This window comes from Trichoplax adhaerens, genomic scaffold (genome assembly GCF_000150275.1).
Source record: "Trichoplax adhaerens TRIADscaffold_5 genomic scaffold, whole genome shotgun sequence".
NCBI classification, from domain to species: Eukaryota; Metazoa; Placozoa; class Uniplacotomia; order Trichoplacea; family Trichoplacidae; genus Trichoplax; species Trichoplax adhaerens.
In genome coordinates this window covers 533,781-554,841 of record NW_002060947.1, presented here as the reverse complement: position 1 = coordinate 554,841, position 21,061 = coordinate 533,781, and the positions used below count along the sequence as shown (strand labels likewise).

The 21,061-nt window shown below is 32.2% G+C and overlaps 3 protein-coding genes across 3 annotated transcripts; 1 reads left to right on the top strand and 2 right to left on the bottom strand.

Moving 5' to 3' along the window:
• Positions 1 to 773: 773 nt before the first annotated feature.
• Positions 774 to 2,348, bottom strand: TRIADDRAFT_5000 (uncharacterized protein; the record flags this gene model as incomplete). Its single annotated transcript, XM_002112247.1, has 6 exons — positions 774 to 874; positions 1,000 to 1,063; positions 1,160 to 1,251; positions 1,382 to 1,574; positions 1,678 to 1,739; positions 2,000 to 2,348. Coding segments are annotated over 6 exons (861 nt in total), but the record flags the coding sequence as incomplete, so codon positions are not given.
• A 2,391-nt stretch (positions 2,349 to 4,739) lies between these two features.
• On the bottom strand, positions 4,740 to 6,960 carry TRIADDRAFT_56159 (uncharacterized protein; the record flags this gene model as incomplete). Its single annotated transcript, XM_002112246.1, has 6 exons — positions 4,740 to 4,915; positions 5,004 to 5,158; positions 5,293 to 5,369; positions 5,456 to 5,626; positions 5,723 to 5,815; positions 6,892 to 6,960. The coding sequence occupies 6 exons, from the start codon at positions 6,958 to 6,960 to the stop codon at positions 4,740 to 4,742; spliced, it is 741 nt and encodes a 246-aa protein (XP_002112282.1).
• A 3,095-nt stretch (positions 6,961 to 10,055) lies between these two features.
• TRIADDRAFT_56158 (uncharacterized protein) lies at positions 10,056 to 19,585 on the top strand (the record flags this gene model as incomplete). Its single annotated transcript, XM_002112698.1, has 18 exons — positions 10,056 to 10,066; positions 10,490 to 10,535; positions 10,633 to 10,744; positions 12,327 to 12,350; positions 13,287 to 13,354; positions 13,591 to 13,656; positions 13,880 to 13,939; positions 14,810 to 14,857; positions 15,963 to 16,024; positions 16,168 to 16,243; positions 16,847 to 16,957; positions 17,120 to 17,233; positions 17,330 to 17,389; positions 17,659 to 17,713; positions 17,858 to 17,915; positions 17,998 to 18,077; positions 19,230 to 19,320; positions 19,465 to 19,585. The coding sequence occupies 18 exons, from the start codon at positions 10,056 to 10,058 to the stop codon at positions 19,583 to 19,585; spliced, it is 1,263 nt and encodes a 420-aa protein (XP_002112734.1).
• Positions 19,586 to 21,061: the final 1,476 nt, after the last annotated feature.

Genomic DNA, 21,061 nt, shown 5'->3' with positions numbered 1-21,061 from the left:
ATTTTATGTTGAATTGCCAGACTCTATATAATTAATTCTATGTGGTCATAAAGTTGTAGTATGAAGGAAAAGCATTAACTATATGACTATTATTCTCTAAAGCCTATTTGTACTTTTAAAAAAATACTCTAGTCTTATGTAATAAATGGACACTAGCAATGCACGAATACAGGTTTATAATAATATTCCAATGCCATTCGGAATTAACAATTTGTTTTGAAAACCTTAAATACTATAAAAAATCTTACTACATAGCGTGGCCTTGGAACAAATACCTGTTCTAGAATTTATAATTAATGTCAAACGATGTTGTTGACACGTACGTTGTATTTTCAATCATATCTTAAACGTTCCGCTTGCATCAATGCTTTAAATATACACACAGAGGTTTACGTGCCAGTAATTTAACGTTGCCATATTTATGATCAAATAAAATTTACAATTAAAAAATCGATATGGCAATTCGTTTTTCTTTAATACTATCATAATATTAAATGAAATGAAAGTTAATTTGCGTCATTTCTACAACACGATGGACTATTTAGAAAATCCGCAATAGCGTCAAGCATTTAGCTTGTTAAACGTAGTATTTCCCTTCAAGTATTTTCAGAGCAAAGGACGTATTTATCTTTTTGACATTAAAATATAAATATAAATAAAACTTGGCATAAAATTAAATAATATATGCTAATCTATTGCTTAAAAGATTCTTAAATTCGATGAATAAAATTAAGGTCATATCCTAATTTCATAAGAGAGACTCTATGCTAAGCCAGTAATTTTTTAGTATATTCATATGTCAAGAACAAGGCTCCATTAGCCGGAAAGGAACGAATTATGGTTGGTGCTAATCCGCGGTATAGTGAGAAAAATCCTGTTTAATGCAAGTAAGTAATAAGAAACTATTACTACAACAGCCCTTCATTATGTTGTTTCAAACGTGCTTATCGGAGTATGCAGCAGTTTACGATATGACAGTTTTACAGGCGAAGATAGTACCTGTAGTCCGTGATATTTCGGAAAGCATCCTAACAAATCCACGCTGTTCAGCTTTAGCAAATACCTTAGCATCAATATATGTACATAATCATTTTCAAGTTTTACAGTTAAGAACGAATAAAATGTCACTTTAACGGCGTTCAATTAATTATTATCTGACCTGTTGCCTCGATTTTACCAAATCTAAAGGATATATTACAGTCCATAATGCAGCACCTCCCATACCGCCAGCAAACATTGTTGTTAATACACCTGTAGAATTTACGTATAACATTAACAATATGGCGAATACAGTAACAACGAATCACTGAATGTATTAGCTTCAATCTACGCATCAATTCATTGAGAACTATTTGATGTTATAATTGATCAAGGGAATAACAACCAGGTTCAGAATCTTTAGGTGTTAGAGCTTTCTTTGTAAATTCATAACCAAAGAAAAAAAAGAAATATCCACCAGGATCTCGTATTAGTGTACTTGAATAGCCACGATATAATCCACGAATTCCTTCTTCTCGTAAAACACTTGATAGGACTTTTAGTGAAGACATTCTAGATTGAAGAATAAATGAGCCCTTAGCAATCCTACAATTGTGAAGAATGTAACCTTGCATCCGAGCAGTAATAGCAAATAATAATAGATTAGATTTACTGTTTGGGAATTTTTGACTTTGCAACTCCTTCACTTAACATTTTTTCCACGAGTTGTGCATGTGCTTGGAGACGACATTTAACCAATTCTGTAATCATTTGCAAAAAGAATAATACAATCAAGACAAAGCGTCAATGTTAGCTGTTACTGCACGTCGATGAAGAACTACTGGAACGAATTGTCCTCAATATGGCTTACTTAGTGGATTAAGTTGTATGGTATAATAATATTCATTTCATTGTTGTACTACATTACCACCGTATGAATGGCTGCTTTTCTACAATAACTGGTGTTTATCTTAGTTTATAACAAATTCAAGCTAAACTACACATACACCATCTAATCAACCTGTTGGACATATGACCAAAGTAGCAACAACAGCAGCCATGCTTCCTGCAATCGCTCGATGGACTGGCTTTAGGTCTTCAATCGAATCTTTATGAAATAGGTATTGCGTAGCACTCAAACATTGACCATAGCTCAAGAATAGGACAGAATTTTCAGCAACATTGGTAAGAAATGCTGGCGAGGAACCAGCATATAGGCCTCTTAAACCTTCACTTTTGAATGTTTGCATAAAGCACTGCAATGAACCTCGATATAAATGGGAAAAAGTTTGCATCTTGACTTTGACAGTATCAAGCGGTTGGCCAGCTACCACGCACGCCGCACCTGCAGCAGCACCGGCTACAGTATCTTTGATTAACTGCGAAATATAGGTAAGAGTCGACGACTCCCTGACCGATACTTCCTTACGTCCAGGAGACCGACTATTACTGTTCTTGTCCATGATAGTGGATTCACTTCAATCAATTAGAATTTCTAAATAATAATGTTGCAAAACAGCATCGACTAGTATCCAATATCGCATGGATTGATAGGCTTGACTTTAAAGTCCAGTTACTAAGATACGCATGGAAATACGACCTTGCTTTTTGAAGGTCGTAGAACTGTTCCGTACCGGTTTCCAATTACTACTATCCAAAATGGACACGATTCAAGGTAATGTATAAGACCAGATTGGAGTTCTACGACTAGTATTCTAATTCACCAGAGAGGATTTCAATCAGACCTAGGCTAGACTAAAATGCGCTCGATATAGCCTGGACTATTAAAAGAAAATAAGAGAGATACTAGTGCAGTAAGCTAATTAATCAGTCAAAGTGTTGGTTGACAAGGTGAATGACAGACAAGCTGGCCGTGCCGGTTCGGTTTTAACCAGTGTTGAAACACTTGGTTTTAACGCGATTCAGAAACTACTCAGAAATAACGGACTGTACAGTACTATAGGACGTAGGTGACTAATGAGTAGTTGAGTGCAGAGCAGGCTAGGACTATGAATTGGAAAATACCTCTTCTAGTAGTCTATGCCCGATAGAGTTCTTCTTCTTTCCTCTACGAGTCCATGCGACCACAGTACTGTAGTCCATGACTAGCTTTTCTTCTAATAATTAAGTAGTCCGCCTTTCATTTTTCGGCTAATGGTCATGCGCAATAATCTCCCATCCCACCCCAAAATGATCTCCACTAGGTTTTATCCCACCTCTTAAAATGAAGATGAAAACGCTTTTATTAAAAGGGAGTGAAGAAAATAAGAATGAGAATTTGGCCATGGACACTCATTCTTATTTTCTCGACGGATGGACTACTCGAAATTACTAGTAGTCTATAATTTGGTATCGATGAGTAAGCATCGTTTTGCATGGAGAGAAGAATTTAGTAGTCTTGTTGGTTGCTCAAGATGATCCATCTGTCTGTCAATGTTGGTAAAATAATACCTGTACTGTACACGTACAGCACGGTTAAAGCTTAAATGGTAACAGGGATTACTCGAAAGAAGAGTAGTGCCGGGTGGTAAAGTTGCGAAGTGGTGACGAAACACAATCTGCTACTGCAATTCATCCAGCGACTCCTTTCCTTAATTGAATAGATTAAGTGCTAGGGTTAGCAGTCCCCAGTTTCCACATTCGATTGGACTGGAGATTCCTTCGTTTAGTAACTCGATTCGATGGATACTGAACATGATTGCAAACGGTTGAGCTCATTCAATGTTAGCTAAAATCCTATTTTGAATTTTACTACGTACTCGTATATTGATTTTCGAATTGTCAGGGCATTTAGACATACAATAAATGTACACTTTACAGGTATCATATCTGATCATCTGGCCATTAGAATATTGGCACAGTAAGTTGAAACATGGCTTCAGCCTATCGTTGTAGCAATCTAATAGCCAATGTAGCTGATAAAGATGGGTTGAGCTAATTTCTTATGAGTGTGTAAACTTGATACACTGCCAGTAACAGTCTAGTTGCAGGATTTGTAAAATAAATTACATCTAAAATTTGGACATGAAACTCATTAAATTATTGAAAGATGCAAGGAATCGACGTTGGTACGTAACAGATGAACTTGGATAGTAGAGGTCTGTTTCTCGCCATAAATTTTGCCTTAAACCTCTAAAGAGATACCTTTGGAGTAATCCAAGGTTGTCGTTTATTATCTTTCTTATTATGCCTTCCAAGGCCTGCTGCAGTAAAATATTTTTTATACGAGTAAAATAAGCATCACAAAGGAGAGCTTACTGCAATATAATTAAATCACTAGGTAACAGCCATCGTTAATACAGTCTATTCTACATGTATTGACACCTTTTTATGTCTCATAGGCAGCTCATGACATATGAAACGATAAACAATCTTACTGTAGTGAGTTACACCTGTACAAGATTGGCTTTTAGACTGAACCAAGCCGCGCTTTTGGCAATCGAAAGTAGGCGTACAGTATTATATATTTAATAAATGATAATAAAATAAAAGTTTATTCCATGTAAAAATCCATTAAATAGATCCAATTACTGTAGCTGCTAGAGTCGTCTTAGTAAAGTATTCAATATCGCATCTCTAAATTGTTGGTAAGTTAGGAAAGCATCATCCACAATAACTCATCGATGCAAGCATCATACGAAAAGCCCTTCAGTCGTATAATAACATCCACTTACTTTAAATTACTATCGTTACGACAGATTCCGGCACAAAGTAATACAATTCAGTAATAGTTATATATCTATGGGCGCCGTAACAAAATGTCACTCATCATCAAAATCAACCATATCATCTTCATCTTCATCTTCATCAACAGCAGCAATAGTTACGAAACCACTTAAAACAGTGTACGCTAACGTAGCACCAATAGCCATTCCAGCAAAGTATAGTTTATCTACTAGTCTAAAATCGCTGCTACTTACAGAAGGCGTGGATGGCTCTAATAGCATTGTTAAGATTAAAAAAAATCATACTTTAATTAAGGTACTGTATGCATAGCAATCATAACATCGAAATTCGTCAATTACCTTCTTTAGAAGGGAAATAATTTCTGTGAATTCGATCGACTAGATTGATAAGGTTAGGATAACGCTGTAAATGAGGCTTTAGGATATTATTGTGAAGCTGAATTTTACAAATGATTGCGAGATATGCGTAAACTATCGCATCGAGTGATGTTGGCCTGAAAAGCAACATAGCAAAATAATAAATTAAAAATCATGTATCAATTTCGCTATACCTTCAAAGCAGGATATCATTGACATCATTTGTTCAACTCCGAGGCAGATATTATCAAAATTAATTTGGTCAACTTACCGATTACCACAAAAAAAATTTAATTCGCCTAGTCGATCAGCTAACAAATCAATACAACATTTAGCTGTATTGAGAACCTAGAAATAATACAGCCCTTGTTATATAGCAATTCTGAATAGAATAGTAGCAAGTACAGCAGAAACATTCATTTTAGTACACAAACCTGAATACCTATAGCCTTTTCATCTAAATTGTATGAAGCCTCTACGTAACTATTAGCTTGCCTATGTAATTTACCAGGAACAACATAATTTAATGGAAAAGGAAGAACGTTTGCGTACCATTTCCTTGATACCTTTGTAAAATTTTCACTATCTACCCAGCTTAGATATAACTGTCGTCATAGTGAAATGAAACGTGTCATTAAGGATCAGTAATAAAGGAATTTATTTAAACGCATAAATTTCGGCAATTCAATTTAATTATCTACCACGGCTGGCTTTAATTTCGTTTCTACCAATGTTGTAAAGGCTAAAATATCCGCCCGGACTTTACCATCCAGACCCTCTTCCAAATCTCTTTCCTAAATATCATGGCAATTAATTTTAGTGAGTTGGTAGTAGGAGATTATGAACGATACACTACATATTGCACCTTGCACTTTGTCAGTCAATGATGACGAAAATAAATCATTTACCATCTAATTAGTATTATTATACATCAAATCATCTACCTGTTTTAAGTGTTTTATGATCCTCTCTTTCCCATCGATGACATCATTTTCTCCTCGTAGGAGAGGGAGTTTACCTACTCGTATAGTATAGCATACGATAGTCAATACAAATGTATTGAATACAGCTACACGAATATATCTCATGCGAATTAGTACATTGACATATACGAGTATACCATTAGGTGTTTTGAATGTATTTGAGTATTTCTTGAACTGGATGTCGATATTGGCCATTTTGCAGTAAGCCTAAAGATGAGTGCGTTTACCCTTAGTATACTGTACATCAAGGAAAACTTCAATAAATTTCTTTTTCTATAATTTTGTAGTCATCATTGCAATAGGAAAATATGATATTTAAATTGGGGAAATTTGGGCATTGACAACTTGTCCATAATATTGTACATTTTCTATGAATATAGTGTAATGCAAGGTCAGGGTTTCATTCTGACTTGTAAAACCTACGCATGCTACAGCAATAGATTACTCTTCAAGATCGGTCATTTCATTAACAGAAATCACGCTAGCAAGCTGAATTAAAGGCTAATAAATCATTGGAATGTTATCACTCTACTGCAAACGGTGGTTGATTTGGTAGGGATCGATCCCTAGGAGCTCCATCTGCTACCAGTGTTGACTCATAGCGAAGCAAAGTGAAATACGAATATGTCCAACTCATACACCATACAAGAAGATATCAACCTAACCTCTATTTTCGATATCACTGTAGCTAAAATGAGGGTATTACGTGAAAACATATTATTGCAACTAAGTACGATTCTCCAACTAAAGGTGATTCTAGCACTATCGAAGCAGAAATGACAATGCTATCAGCTCCAAACATGCAAACAACAATGCCATTTTTAGTCATCTCATTCATAATTGATGGTTATCTTTCCAATTGAAATGGAAACCATTGTACAACATACCATAACATGTAGGCAATCGACATCGATGGATGCCAGTCCATAATCTCCTGGCCAATGGAGTAAATCCATAATTCTAATTTGTGATTTCTTGACAGCTTAAATGCTCAAAGTAAGAGCTACCTCTGGCGACTTTTGTCGTTGAACGTATCGTACCGCCTGACAGCAGTTGGCGCCGGTGCCAGTCAACGTACAGTAATGTACAGTACCATGGTTGATTTGGTACTTGGTTGACGCGGCGCGCTTCAAACTACTGTAAGAAACGAACCTTCAACAGGTATAACCTGGTCACATGGTCCTGTACAGTGTACAGTGTACAGTATTACTGTAAGGTACGATCGGGTACGACTGTAGCACGTTAGATGATGGCGTCCAAGGACTCTTCCGGTACTGTACTATACTGTATGTAGAGACCAGTGTTGTGCTAGGGGGTGTACTGTACAGTACTGTGCACTGTACAGTGTACAGTGTACAGTATGTGGAGACCAGTGTTGTGCTAGGAGATGCACTGTACTGTATGTGGAGGCCAGTGTTGTGCTAGGCGGTATGGATTTAGTAATCACTAAGAGGTTGGGTGCCCAAAAACGTGCGGATGGAAGTTCGTACGGATGATCGTAGACCTGTTCCGTCGTCTATGGTCAAAATACTAAAATGGATAGTGTATGTTGACAACGGACAAGTGCAGCCATTGCGTTCCTCCATTGCAGCGGCTGATCCAAAGATAGCATGTGGCTCCTTTTTTAAAAGCAGACATCTTAATTAAAGGATATCCGGTTTAGACTAGCGTTCTGGACTATTTGTAAATGATGTAGTATAAAAATTGGCTGGGTCCGCCTACAGTAATGCACTTGATCCGGATGTTAACTCAATTAAAACATCGCAAACACGACAGGGTTTTACGGTGTCAAATATACTGTTGTTAACTTACATGATAGCAGAAATCATGAATTACTCTACAAAATAATAAATACCAATACACGATTACAACAAAACTACGATAGGTATTAATCAGCAAGAAACGTAGTTCCGTGACAAATCACCTATAGTATTTTAAACTTCTTCATTCTACTAGCATTACTTTAGTACCCTAGCCAGGTTGAAGATGATTTCAAATGAATGGATTATATTAATATTGCTAAACGAAAGTCAAATTTTCTTCGTAATATAATTGGAGAGTATCATAAGCAAATTAAATGCGCTTTCAAGATACATATTATCATAAGAATGTAAAGTGGAAGTACATTTGTAACGTATTGTTAATCATCTGAAATGGACATCAAATTTGAATGGTTATTGAACTGAGTTCGGAGATAATATTTCGCAGTCTGTTCAAATGAGTGCAGTGGATTAATTCATAGTTTAATAGATATTACTTAAAGGCGTATTAAATTAAAAATTTTACCTTTCTAACCAGATAATCATTGGTTATGGATCAAGTGATAAGTCTGGTGTCGGATTAATCATCAGATACGCGCTATTATTTACAAAATACTCATATTAATCCACATCTTCGTGTCATGCTTAAAAAATGGAACAAAATGATAGATACCATGCCCTAGTACTACTTAGGCATTACGTTGAGTATGTTGTAAGTTACTTGTAACATCGCCCATATTGTAATACCATGGCTTATCTCGGAGTATTAATATAATTGGATCAACTGGAGGATCCTTAGAACTATATATATATATATATATGATTTATAGAAATAGGAATGACACCTTCTATCTGGCTTATCCACACTTCTACCATCTAACGTATTAAGATCACATGTTATAAATATCTACTTGCGCTAAAGGCAATAAAATAAGCAATTCCATTAGCTTAACAGGACAGACTCGTTGTCTCATTATAGAGTAAGGGAGTTTCAATTATCAGTAAAGTTTTGGATGTAGTTAAATGGCCAGTAGTGGCGCATTATCTTTTGAAATGATTGTATGACGCTTACAACATGCAATGGAAGAGAATTAGATTCTTATCTGGCAATAAAAGTTAAGATATTGTAATTTCATAGACGGAGCTTGGGAACCGCCAGTCGTTTTTGATATCAGAGATTATTATAAGACGTATACAACATGCATTAAATGTAGATGTCATACAATTTCCTCTACTTATATTCGTATCATTACATATCTAGCAATTGTGTTACAATGATTTCTCGTCCGAATCTTTCTCTTCTGGTTACCATGAAGTTAGCAAAAACGTAAAAAAGACAAAATACCCATTTGCAATCGTGGATTTAAAGCACGGTTATTAATTCAATAATTAATTAAAAACTTACTATGGCTAATCGAAGCTTTCATTCTGATCCGCCTCGTTATATTATTTAATTAAATTTTTGAATAACGTACCAACGTCTATCGTGAATAAGCTATATGAATGAATTTGATTTTAAGTAAATTGAATTAACTCTCATACGTGTATCTATCATGCCAAAAGTAAAAACAAATCGCTTCCGCGCATATTTTCAATGTCCCCCGTGTACTTAATTTCCTATATTATCGATAGATAAAACTTTCTTAGACACAGGTTATAAGATAGAAGATGTATTGCGTAGGTAGAGCTAATAAAAATTGGACTCCATAAAATAGTGGGCATGTACTAGAAATACCAGTAACAAAATTCAGTACCATTCAGGTTTCCTAATACAATCCATCTTGAGAGATTGAATCTCACTGTTTTGGCCATAATTTATACAATATGTCACTATCTTGTTAACAGCCATTTCTGCCATACGCGTAACTGTAATCAGTGGATTTCTATGCAATCAACAAATGTTAGCGCAAATAGAGTAAAGCGATGCCAGCAATTTTCATGTTTTATTAATTACATAGTCCATGTTCCAAAATTAAATTTACTTACAAATTTACGTTATCATAATAATTCACTGAGAGAGATGTATTCAATTACTTAATTTTTAAAATATCGCAATATGATAGAATGATTCATCGGTCAACTAAATGGATTACCTTACTAGCAATTTTCCACTGATTGATCTAATACTAATTGCATTAAAATTTCTCATATATTGACATAAGGTTGAGTATTAGTCTCATTGAATAAAATAGGAAGAGTATCAGTATACAATTCTAATATTTTATCAGCAATAACAGCTAAAGATCGTATCTTGCACCGTAAACGTTTACCAAGTTGATCAGCTGGCTATAATGGATAAAAGGTAGGTTTATGCGGTTGTAATATATTTAAGAACCATTTTTTTCTTCATCCATTTATGCAGAGGCCTACAAGTTCATGCTAGATTGTTTGTCTGTTATCGTACACCTTCAAATTATAGTTTTTGATGCTTTTTACTATAATACAAATTCGATTGATTTAAATGAACTCGCAACTAATCATTGTTAGTACCACTTTCAGTCGAAGAATCTTACAGATGTAAATCAAATTACACCGCTTTATCAGATTTTATAGATATTAGTAGCTAACTTATCATTACGAGAAGTATTCTATCTCGATTATTAATTCTGTATGTTCGTGTAGCGAGCTCAGAATGGCATATCCATTTAGATACTGTATAAGGAGGAGTTTAAATTTCGCTTATTTTTGAAATATTCATTTTTTATCTGGGATTTATTAAAATTAGTCAAGAGAATGGTTCTGATAAGACTGAATACGACAAAATCATGCAGGTAATAGCTGTTATCTATAAAATTCCCTTTAATTCGTATTACTTTATAGTGATTCAGAATTTATCCAAATAATTTGTTGGTAACGTTTATTTAATAGCCCAAAAGACTGCTATCCTGTTATTGTTCACCTACAAAAGCATTCAATGATGAACATAAAACAAATCGTCTGCCTTCGCATCATGAACTTTTTTTTGTTACTGCTCACCAAGGTAAGATTGTCAAGTCTTAATAGCAATGGAAATATAATTAAGGCCTATCTGGAAGGCATGATTAATAAAAATACAGCTATATTTAATAAGAGTGCTCTAATACAGTAGCCTTTGATTTTATTACGTGCAGTTAGTAATGACAATTATCAAATGATAAGTCGTGTTCGAAACCAAGATTAATCGTCTTGTACGTCCTACCGCTTATAATTTTTACCTTAGTAAGCATATATATACAGTAGTAAGAAATAATCTAGCTGTAAATTTTCATTTTAATATATTGCTTTGTGTAGAATATATACCCTTTCATTTGAAACGGGAACTTTACTATAGCTGTTTTATTAAACGATATTCTTTATAGTCTATCGTCATTTCTCACAGTTTAGTACGATCCAATTTCAATAGTATTCCTAAAGTATTCCATTACTCAACGTTTTAGATGCAGTCTTTGCAATTTAGCTTTCGCAATCAAAAAAATAGACATAATCGATATAGTCTTACTAATGCTCACTCACATCTATAGTATCAACGGTTCCTATCATTTAATTCCAAGTCATTCATGACCAGCTTTTAGATTATAAGCGATGTTGTGATACTATAACCATTGAATATTAGATAAGATTAACTTTGACTTGAGACAGGATTTATACGCTTAATATACTTTATCAACTATCCAACATGAATGAGATATTGACAAATATTAACCTGCTACAAACTATTCAGTGTTCTAAATCGTATCTTCTCGTAGACTTAATTTATAAAAGTATGGATACTGCTAAAATCAATTTATATCTAAGCTGCATTTATTGGTATTGCTAACTAGTTGCTTTCGGCCTACTTTACAATAATTTAAACGCTGATTTAATGGCTATTAATCACTTATCTATGTCTAATATTTTACTTTGGAGTCAGAATGATTGTTTTCTGGATAAAAGTATTTATAAAAACATGAAGAATTAACCGTGAACCTAGTTCTATCGATGCTTAAAACTCTTCTTCGTTATCTTTGATTCAAATTGTTTGTGGTACTTCATAATAATACGTATGCCTACCGTAAAACATCTTATTACTGTCAACCTTAATGGCGTGCAAGATAGTATTTCCCTGCTTTGAATTAAACTATAAGGTCATACTGATTATTAAAAATTTTAAGCACAAGATGGCCTTTTACCGATAAGAATTGTACAGTTACATCTTAAGAGATCAAAATAAACAAGTCAATAACTCTTTTAATTATAATCAAATTAAAATATTATAAATTTTTACACAATTCTAAGTCCTAAGAGACCGACTATGCTTTTATAAGCAAATATGTGAATGAATAGAAGAACCAACTGAGATCCTTAACTCTCTCTTTATTCCTTTACTGTATATAACGAAAACAATTTTTAAAGATCACCAAAACTATGCAAGCAGTGTCTTGACCTATCCCATGTATTAATATTCGACTTCTATAGAGCTTTAATCATTTAAAATAAGTAATAAAATTGATGAAGGAGCATCGTCAAGAAAGCTTAAAAATATTATAATTTTGTCATGATAGAAATTTAACGGTCTTACATTATCCCTTAAATTAAAATGATAGGGAACGTTAATAATATAGGTGCAGGTAATCACATTTTATTTTGATTAGTATACAATCTAGAAATAATAGAATTTAAGCAATAGTATAATAACTTGGTACTAAATTTTAATTAATTTCATCTTCATGCATAGTAAATAGTTACCAGATAGATAGTATTGTGCATCCCGCATATAGAAATATTAGAAAATTTCTGCAATCTAAAACGTTCAATAATCAACTATTCAGATATCCGCTTTCTGTGCGAAAGTAGCCACGTGATTTTTACGTTTAATTGCTTATGTTTCAATGATGGGTCTCAAAATAACTTCTTCAATTTTATGTTAGCTTGACGGCTCATTGAGGCCAAAATATCAAAAGAAATAGTTTATTCAAGCGGAATCTTGCTCTAATGCCGATGATAACTACGTTTCCTTTGTACGATATATTAATGTTATTTTTATCATAGTTTCTTTATTATTACAAATAGCTTTCAGGCTATGTGTTTTTAATTATACGAAAATATTATATTTAAGTACATACTAATGATGTTAGTATGTTAGTGGCTACATTATATGTGATAGTATACTCGTATTTAAATATGCTACTAAGCGTTGTTGCGGCTATGCAAGTATTGCATAATGAATAAGGAGATTTATCCAATGCTATGTCGATCTATCTGTATTAAACTGGGTTAATATTAATAATTCAATATACCACTATGCCTGATGATACTACCCATGACCTACTCGAACTTAGCGGATACGCCTTGGTTGAATTATGTTCGAATATACGTCTACACAACTTTACTATCCTACTGCATATTAAGATTTACAGCATGTTAGTGTACTTATTTTCGAAATTTTCTCAATAACAAATTGATATTAATTTATGATGTATACCGATATCGATATTACGGTAGACATTTTGGTTCAGGAGTATGATATAGGTACCGTAATTAAAAAGATTCGCTTTTTTTCTAAGTGATTGAATTATGGCTTCGCCAGCTGAATCATGAAATCGATTCTATAAAGGAGTTATTTCAACAGATTGTAAGTATATGTGTATTACGATTACCAATACAAGTATGACTAGTATTTGATCAATTTTTTGCTACTATGTATAATTTCAAAATCAATACACTACGAATTGCAAAAGTCAATTTTACAGATATTCTAACATACAAATAAATAGCATATTAAGTGATACGCTACCTTTGTAGCTTAAAAATTGAATGATTGAAAATATTAAATCATTTTGTATCATATTATTTTTGCAATATCTTTAGATGAAAGATGAAAGAAAGGGACTTGATATTGTTAGAAGACTAAGACGATGTTGTGAAATTCTGAAGGTAGCTAATTTCTATATTAGATTGTAAATTATCTAAACAGTATTCATTTTCAAATACGTATCATTATTATCATTCGTAATTGTTTTACTAAGCGATTGAAAAGCATATGTTGTAAGAGACGAAGTTAAAACAGGAAAATTCTCGCCTATTATTTAATAAATCTTCCTCAGCATGCTGTTTAGTAATTTGTTTAGAAGTAATCATATTTATTCTCACTATGCAGTCTTTAGAAGAGCATATATCTCGATTAATCTCAATCATGACAACAAAAAATGTATCTGAGGTTAATATCAAATTATACTTTAAGTTAACACCCATTATTTCCCGTGATGTATATATATAACATCAATGCAATATATACATGATCCATAGAGCTTTATGGTTAATTTCCAAACCTTCTACAGTAAAAATGCAACAGGTAAATGTATTTTAATTGTAATAATATTACATCAAGTTCGAACAGAAAATATCACTATTAATACCGTGACGATAACAATATCTAAGCGCGATAATGTTACGATTAATTTTAACCGCAACAATAACAGATATCGATGTTAACTACTTATTTATCAGGAATAGCTCACACAGGAAAATCGATCGTTAATTATTAATTCTATGAGATGAAGGATATGTAGTACATTGATCCCATTGTAATCACCAAAATATTACAAAAAACTGCATATATAACTGTAGTAATCTGCACAAAGATATCTTCAATTAGTACTACTAACTTTTCAGAAGGAACAAAAGTTAACCACGCATAGGTCGGTCGCTAATTATTACAAATTAAAGATGGAATCTGTAATTCAATTCAGAAATATTCATCTATATAATCTAATATGTCTTTTAATAACGATTTATTCTAATGCAATTAGAAGAGTTGTTGAAGTCTACTATAATGACGTGAATGAATGGTTCTATAAATCATATTATCGCATATCGATAATTTGCTACTAGTATGCAGAATAGCAATAGCTAATACCAAGATATTGAATTTATTAAAGTACATCAAATGTTTTATAGATTATCGTATAACTACGTAACAGATAGTACTGGACCTTGTTTATCTTAGGCAAAACAGATTTTAGTTTCAGTACAAAATTTAATGCTGATACATATTACATAATAAACTTATCGCCAATGAATATTATAGTCACTAGCTACCTTAAATAAAATTCCAGCAAAAGCTGTGCAAGCCCAGGTTTTGCTATTAGTCTAAATTTTGAGGTAAAGCCATATCGCTACTAATTATGCAATGATAAAGCAAAGGATTGAAATCAAAATCAATCTATCTTCTAATATTCTAAAAAAGTGACCGATTTATTTCTTCTATATCATGATATTGCCTCGACTATAGTAACACTAGAAATGCCTGTAATGGTAATGAAAAGCAGGCTTATTGGCTTAAGCGTTTTCAAAAACAGGATTTTTTCGTTCCAAGAAGTAGTCCGCTGATATATCTTTTAACTTACTTGCGAGCAGTTACAAGAGTGTATAAGTTACCAGATTTGAACTTTTACTTGCATATACAAGTATACATGTACGTTAACATTAATTAATGATACTAGTTTTCGAATATCCTGAGACCTGAAACATGCATTATAACTTTATACTTTAAAACACCTTATTATACCCACATAACACGAGATTAATTACCATAAGATTACAGTCTGACCTGAAGTTCACACATAAATTATATACGATATCGAAGAAGAGCAGTTATATGGAGTAATTCTAAATTTTACCTACATTTTAGATCTGTAATATTGTTACGCACTAAAATCAATATCGTGGCACTTATCTATAGAGAAATACAAATGCAGTAATATATTACATGATAAAGCGTCTTAAAATTAGAAATGATCAATAATTCGATAATTTATGATGTTCATTTTATCTATGCAATCTACTTCTTCAATTAAGAACAAGACTAATTAAGTGCGGGAGAAGAAATCTTCACCTTATTTACATTATGATCTAACTATATCTATAATTTTGGAGTAATCTAGCATCAAATTACTCGCATAGTCTCTAGTTATCAACCACTTTAATAAGCAATTCCTAATCAAAGCTGCAATATTTTCTGTAGCCATTCAGCACGAATACCCAATTGACACAATCTTGAATTTCAAGTTAATCTACAATCTCGGACTTATAGTATCAATCTTACAATTTTGCATATCACTTAGCGATTTTCCACAATCTATAAAGCTATTTTTGAGAGCCGCACCACACATTAAAAAGAAAATATGTATTAAATTGATATTATAATCCTTCGCTTACTAACTTTTCATTATATCTAATAGTTAGTAAGCAATGAAGTAGCCATTTTAAATACAATGCACACAGTGGAATTTTTTGAATTCAGGTAAGTAAGATATATTGTGGTTGAACGTATGAACTCGTATGCTCAATGGACTTTAGAATTTTAGATATTAATAGAATTCCAAGACGTCTTACTAGTAATTCGGTAAAATAGTAAAAATAATGCTTATAAACTAAACCGACTAGATCTACTCTTGGTCGTGGCTCAGGTTTTCAAAGTAAAAATTTTCGGCTATTGGAGAATAAACTAGGACTAAAAAGGGTAAATTACTCAATTAGTAATCTTAACGTGAATTTATCAGTTCATAATATAGCTGATTACAATATTTTGAAAGACTATTTTAGCTGAATAAATTAGTTTTACTCTATAATATATTGAATAGTTAGAATATTTACAATTTAGGCTCTTTCAAAATGAATTTATATTTCTATAACATGAGCGCATTATTATTACAGTATGAACTGTTGTCGATGAAAGTAATTTCGATATTGAAACCTATAAGCATATTACTTTAATATTGTGAATAGCTATTTTCTTTTTTCATTCCCTTAAATGAAAATGTCTAGCTATCGACATGTTGTGCGCAGATTTGCTTAGTACTGCAATAATATGAACTCATAATTTTGAAAATATGAGTTATTCATTTTTTGACATCATTTTATCATCTAACCATTAACAGGGTTGCAGAATCCAGTCAAAACGAAAGCAATACTTGTAACTATGATTTATCGATAATTTATTTTAATTATTTAATATCTTAAGGACAAATCTCTGGCCATAATGAATTGTATCGTACTATAACTTATACAACTGAATTTGAACAGGAAAAAATTTAATAACATGTATTATGCCTTGTGATATTAGAAAACCATTAGTTCTCTTCAATTCATTCTTAATAGTGAAGAGCTTGCAGAATATGATCAAGAATCTGTTATGGCTGAAGAAAACAAGTCTTCTCTTCGTGATGTAGTAGAAGTAGGCTGATCATATAGCTGCAATCGGACTATTAGATAGCAATTGTAGCATATATTCCAGATAGAATCCAGATTGAATCGTTGCTTAAATTATGTGAGAAACTTCATTTTCTAATACTGTTTGCAATTTCCTTGCGCCATCATGCACGCTTGACATTTTTAGCTTTGGTTGGAAAATAGCAAGGTGATACAGTTCGTGTTCCATAAAGACAATTTCTGGAAAAAATTTACAAATGTTGTAACAGCGATGTTAAAAGCTAATCGCGAAATAGCGGAGGTATCCTAATGACTAAATTAGCGTACTCTACTCACTATATGATTTACTTCGCCTCACTGCAATTACTAATATTTATTATCTATAAACTTATATCAGCAGAGAAACGACGACAGTGAAGAAAAAGTTGATTCAATTAGAGAGTGCGAAAAGATGGAGGTAGCTCAATGAATTTATTTGATGATATATTTTAAGTTAGTAATATTAAGAGATAAAAGCAATATGGAATAATACATGTAGCAGGTACTTTGTATCATTTCGGATATTTGTAGCGAAAAGAATTTTTGACAATGATGATAGTCAATTTAAAACGAACTCACCTGTTATTCAGAACTAAAATTAGTCTTATATTATGGCCATCGGGCAAAAACATATCGTACCACTTTTGCCTAATACGTAACTTCCACATTACGATATTATTTCTACAGAGATGGTATGATTCATTATTTGATCCAGAAAAGCACAAAGCTTGCATAGAAAGAGGTAAAAATTGTATGGTTCTGCTTTATATTGAGTGCTTCTCTTATAGATGGATGAATAGTCATTGATTTAAGTCTTCTACGAAAACTTGTATTTAGTTTAGAAAACTCTTAGCCAATACATTAGCAATGATTACTTTTTTTTAAGGAGAAAGAAATTTTTCTCTGCAGGCCTTTAGAGCTGTTATCGCAATCTATCGTTATAGGTTTGTGATCTTAAGACAGATACTTTAACAATACTTGTCACTACTAAAATTATGAATTTTTTATTACTTTGAAAAATCTTAGGTATGAGATGCGATTTCAAGTGCCTTTCATGATTATAAATTTATTGCAGGACTTAGATCAAGCAATTCTTGAATTTCGTTGTAAGTTAAGCTATTCATCATCATATAATATTTTATAACCAAATTTAGTTGAGCTTCATTAATCGATACGATATCTTCATTATGAATTTTTGTTCTTTCGCGATTAATAATTATATAAGCGATAGGCACTGCATTTATTTTAGCCGTTATAAATATCTACAAATGGTATTTAAATATACTGCCATAACACAATTCTATACGTTAGATCTTTTTTAATGTTACGTGGAATGCTACTTAATATAATATTCTTCTACAGAGATTCCTAAAAATATATGATTAGCCGAAATAGTGCTTGTCTACATATTAAAAGTGTATCTATATTAACAGTATCTAATATTTAATCTCGTAATACTGTTCGGTTTTATAAAATGAACGTAAGGGTCAAGGAGAAGTTTAAATTTTACTTAGACGTTATCAATTTTATTAATAAAAATGCTGTATAGTTGAATAGCGTAAATCTGTAGCTAATGTTTGTTAGGCTGTTAGATATCTCTTCATCTGTCAATGAAGGTTTAAGTACTTTCTTATAAACAGTCTATATTCGATAAGAATTTGACTATGAAAGTTTCAGTGCTTTGCTCTCTATTACAAGATTACTAACAGAAAATTTGCGACGATGCAGCTTTATCTTTAGAATTTTTATCACCCGTTCTTACGGAGTAACTATTGCGTAGTAACCATACGATAGTTTTCGCAAAATTACTCATCGAGTAATATATCGATATTAATTTATCTATGATGTCTTGTATACTTTGAATAGATAATAGCTTAGTTTTATATTATTATCTAAGTACTGATTGCTCACGTTATTGTGACTGCACGATAAACTAACTGATTTTGCAATAATGTCTGAGTTCAGTTTTGACTTAAGTGAGACTATTGGTTACTTTTCCTCCTGATGATGGAGAATTTATAAGTATTAGAGGTTGATATCAGAAAGAAAAAACCCGACAGTAAACTCACAATGTTTCGTTTTCTTGTAGTAATTTTTAATTTTTCTCGTTAAAAATTTCGAGTTATAACGTCCATCAACTAATATTTGCATAATATTTTACGATATTTTTAGCGCAATATATCCATGTACTCGTATGTATTACTGCATCTCACTCGTATGTCAACATAACTACCAATACTAATTTTATGAAAATATAGTGAGCCATGCAGCCATGGTGCATAAAATCATAGGTAACAAATCTGGCTTGGCGCAGACTTCCGGCTATACTTATTTAAAAGCAACCACAGGGTAAATTAAAATAGAGTTACATTCAATTAAGAGCTGATACAGCAGAGATACTTGCAGCATTACTTGTTACTTTACAAATTAACATATTGGCTTATGTTTCGAACTTTTACTAATAGTTATTATAATTATTTTATTATATTACAGGGAAAGGCTCCGAGTTTTTGTCGATTTAATTAATATTTCTTCCTTCTTGATCGAAGATGACAAGTTACCAGATATACCCGAAGATCTGTTTAAGAAGCTCAATTTTCCTCCGTTACCATGAGAGGCCATTTAAAGAATACATTGAGATATTTTCTCATAAAACTACCGCTGCCAATTCAACTCTATGATTATCCAAGTGATAAATTAAAGAGTGTTCGATCACAAGTTCCGTACAGTATGCCATGAAATCAACATTAGATCCTTAATTCCTTTAAACGAAGTTATGTACCAGAATTAACTTAATACACAAATTTAATCTACCCGCCTATACCAGTTTATTAGATATTTATCGTAACTCTATCAACTTAATATATCAAGCGCTATTTGCTTGTCAAGAAGTGTTATTAGTTAATCGATAGCTTAATACACAAGAAAAAATGGGATGTTGGTAAAAGAGCAAGAATTTCTCGAAATTTAAGAGGATGATTTTTCAAAAAATGTAGTATACAATGTTTGTAACATCTATAAGCAATTTAACTGTATCTTTATATAATATTGCCATCTGTTTGGAGTATTTTAAACATAGTTATATGCTAAAACGAAATAAAGTAAAGATGAACATCCTTATTCAAGTACTATAATATTTTAAACTTCTATTAAGTCTTAGAATTAAGTTGTCTACTCAAAATTCTATGATTAATTAGACTGAGCATAAATGTTTCTATTTTACTATACTTTAAATCTCTCATTTAATTCAAAGTGAAATGAGGTAAAAACGAAGCCGGAATAATTGGCTTCTTTTTCAAAGAAGTCTCATTTAGAATTACAGTGCCGAAGTTGGACTAAAGCATAAACGAGTATTATGGTCAAACCTATACTATAAAGTAAATTTGTAGCTTTAGCAAATACTAAAAGATAGAATAAGCACTAATCATTTAAAAAATTAGGATTCTACTATATTTCTCATTTATAAATCGTTAGAGGCCTTAACAGCTTAATTCATTTAAGTTTGAATCTCTTATAACGCGGAAAAGCAATCTTAATTCCTTGCAGTATTGAATGATTAGATGGTTTACTATGACGCTTACTGTATATAGGTTTATTTTCTAGCTAGACTGGCAATCACTTAAACTTTGAAGCTCTTTTACCTATTAACTGCTTAGCAGCCATCAAATATCTTAGCTGATCTTCCTTTATAGCATGAATTATAGCATCTCAAAGCGTGTTTAATCTGTAACTGTTCCATTATTATTACATTCACTAAGTATATTATTCAGTGCCATCATGTCAAGACGATACATTGATTGAGATTCTGTACTTTTCAGCTTTATCGTCCATTTCTTAGTTAATAATTTACTGAAGAGTCGTGCAGAAGAATAAAGTAATTTTATAAGAAAGAGGATTAATATGACTCCCGCGCAATTAAACTGAATCTTTTAAAATAGCACAGTATAAGCGTCAAATCATGCTGGTAATAATCATTAAGTGTACTATTGAAGTAAGATCAGTGTAATTAACTTAGGGATCCGAAGAAAGTCCAGAGATAATTAGACAAATTTTTAGCTTCAAATCTTTGCATTTTACACTTAAAATTTTA